This window comes from Penaeus monodon, chromosome 27 (genome assembly GCF_015228065.2).
Source record: "Penaeus monodon isolate SGIC_2016 chromosome 27, NSTDA_Pmon_1, whole genome shotgun sequence".
In the NCBI taxonomy this organism is placed as follows: Eukaryota; Metazoa; Arthropoda; class Malacostraca; order Decapoda; family Penaeidae; genus Penaeus; species Penaeus monodon.
In genome coordinates this window covers 34939230-34939698 of record NC_051412.1, presented here as the reverse complement: position 1 = coordinate 34939698, position 469 = coordinate 34939230, and the positions used below count along the sequence as shown (strand labels likewise).

At 45.6% G+C, this 469-nt stretch overlaps 1 protein-coding gene across 3 annotated transcripts in view; it reads right to left on the bottom strand.

Annotated features, from left to right (window-relative positions):
• The window catches only part of LOC119590802 (cysteine sulfinic acid decarboxylase-like), a 6812-nt gene that overhangs the window by 5571 nt on the left and 772 nt on the right, over nt 1-469 (bottom strand). For all 3 annotated transcript variants that reach the window (XM_037939530.1, XM_037939529.1, XM_037939531.1), the window contains one exon: nt 62-246. In XM_037939530.1, coding sequence (XP_037795458.1) covers nt 62-246 — 185 coding nt within the window. The remainder of the gene's footprint in view (nt 1-61; nt 247-469) is intronic.

Below are 469 nucleotides of genomic sequence, written 5' to 3'. Positions count from 1 at the left end.
CCATATATCACACACGCATTATTTTATCGGGAATGTGAGTGCTCTCCCGACGGTCACTCACTGGTTGGTGTTGAGAGCGTCCGTGAGCCAAGCCCCCGTTAGTGCCACTTCGTCAATGCCGCCGTACTGCTGGTTGTAGAAATGCGGGTGTTGTGTTTTGACGCTGTATTTCACGACCTTTTTCAGCAGTTCTTCAATCTGGGCGAACGAGAGACCCTCGCGAGTGAGGCCCAGCTGTAGAATTTTCTGTTGGAATAGTTAGTGGTTAAGTTAATGGCAGTCTTCAAAGCGGTTTATGAAAGATGAAGAATACAAGATTGGGATGACTAAGAGAAAATGCAATAAAGAGTGAGGACCAACTATGATTCATGATAATGGATGGTGAACGGAGAAAAAAAATGCAAAGCGCGGTGGAATTTTCCACTGTCTGTCCTGTCTCCAACTCATTCTTTGTTGGTTTCGGAGTGAA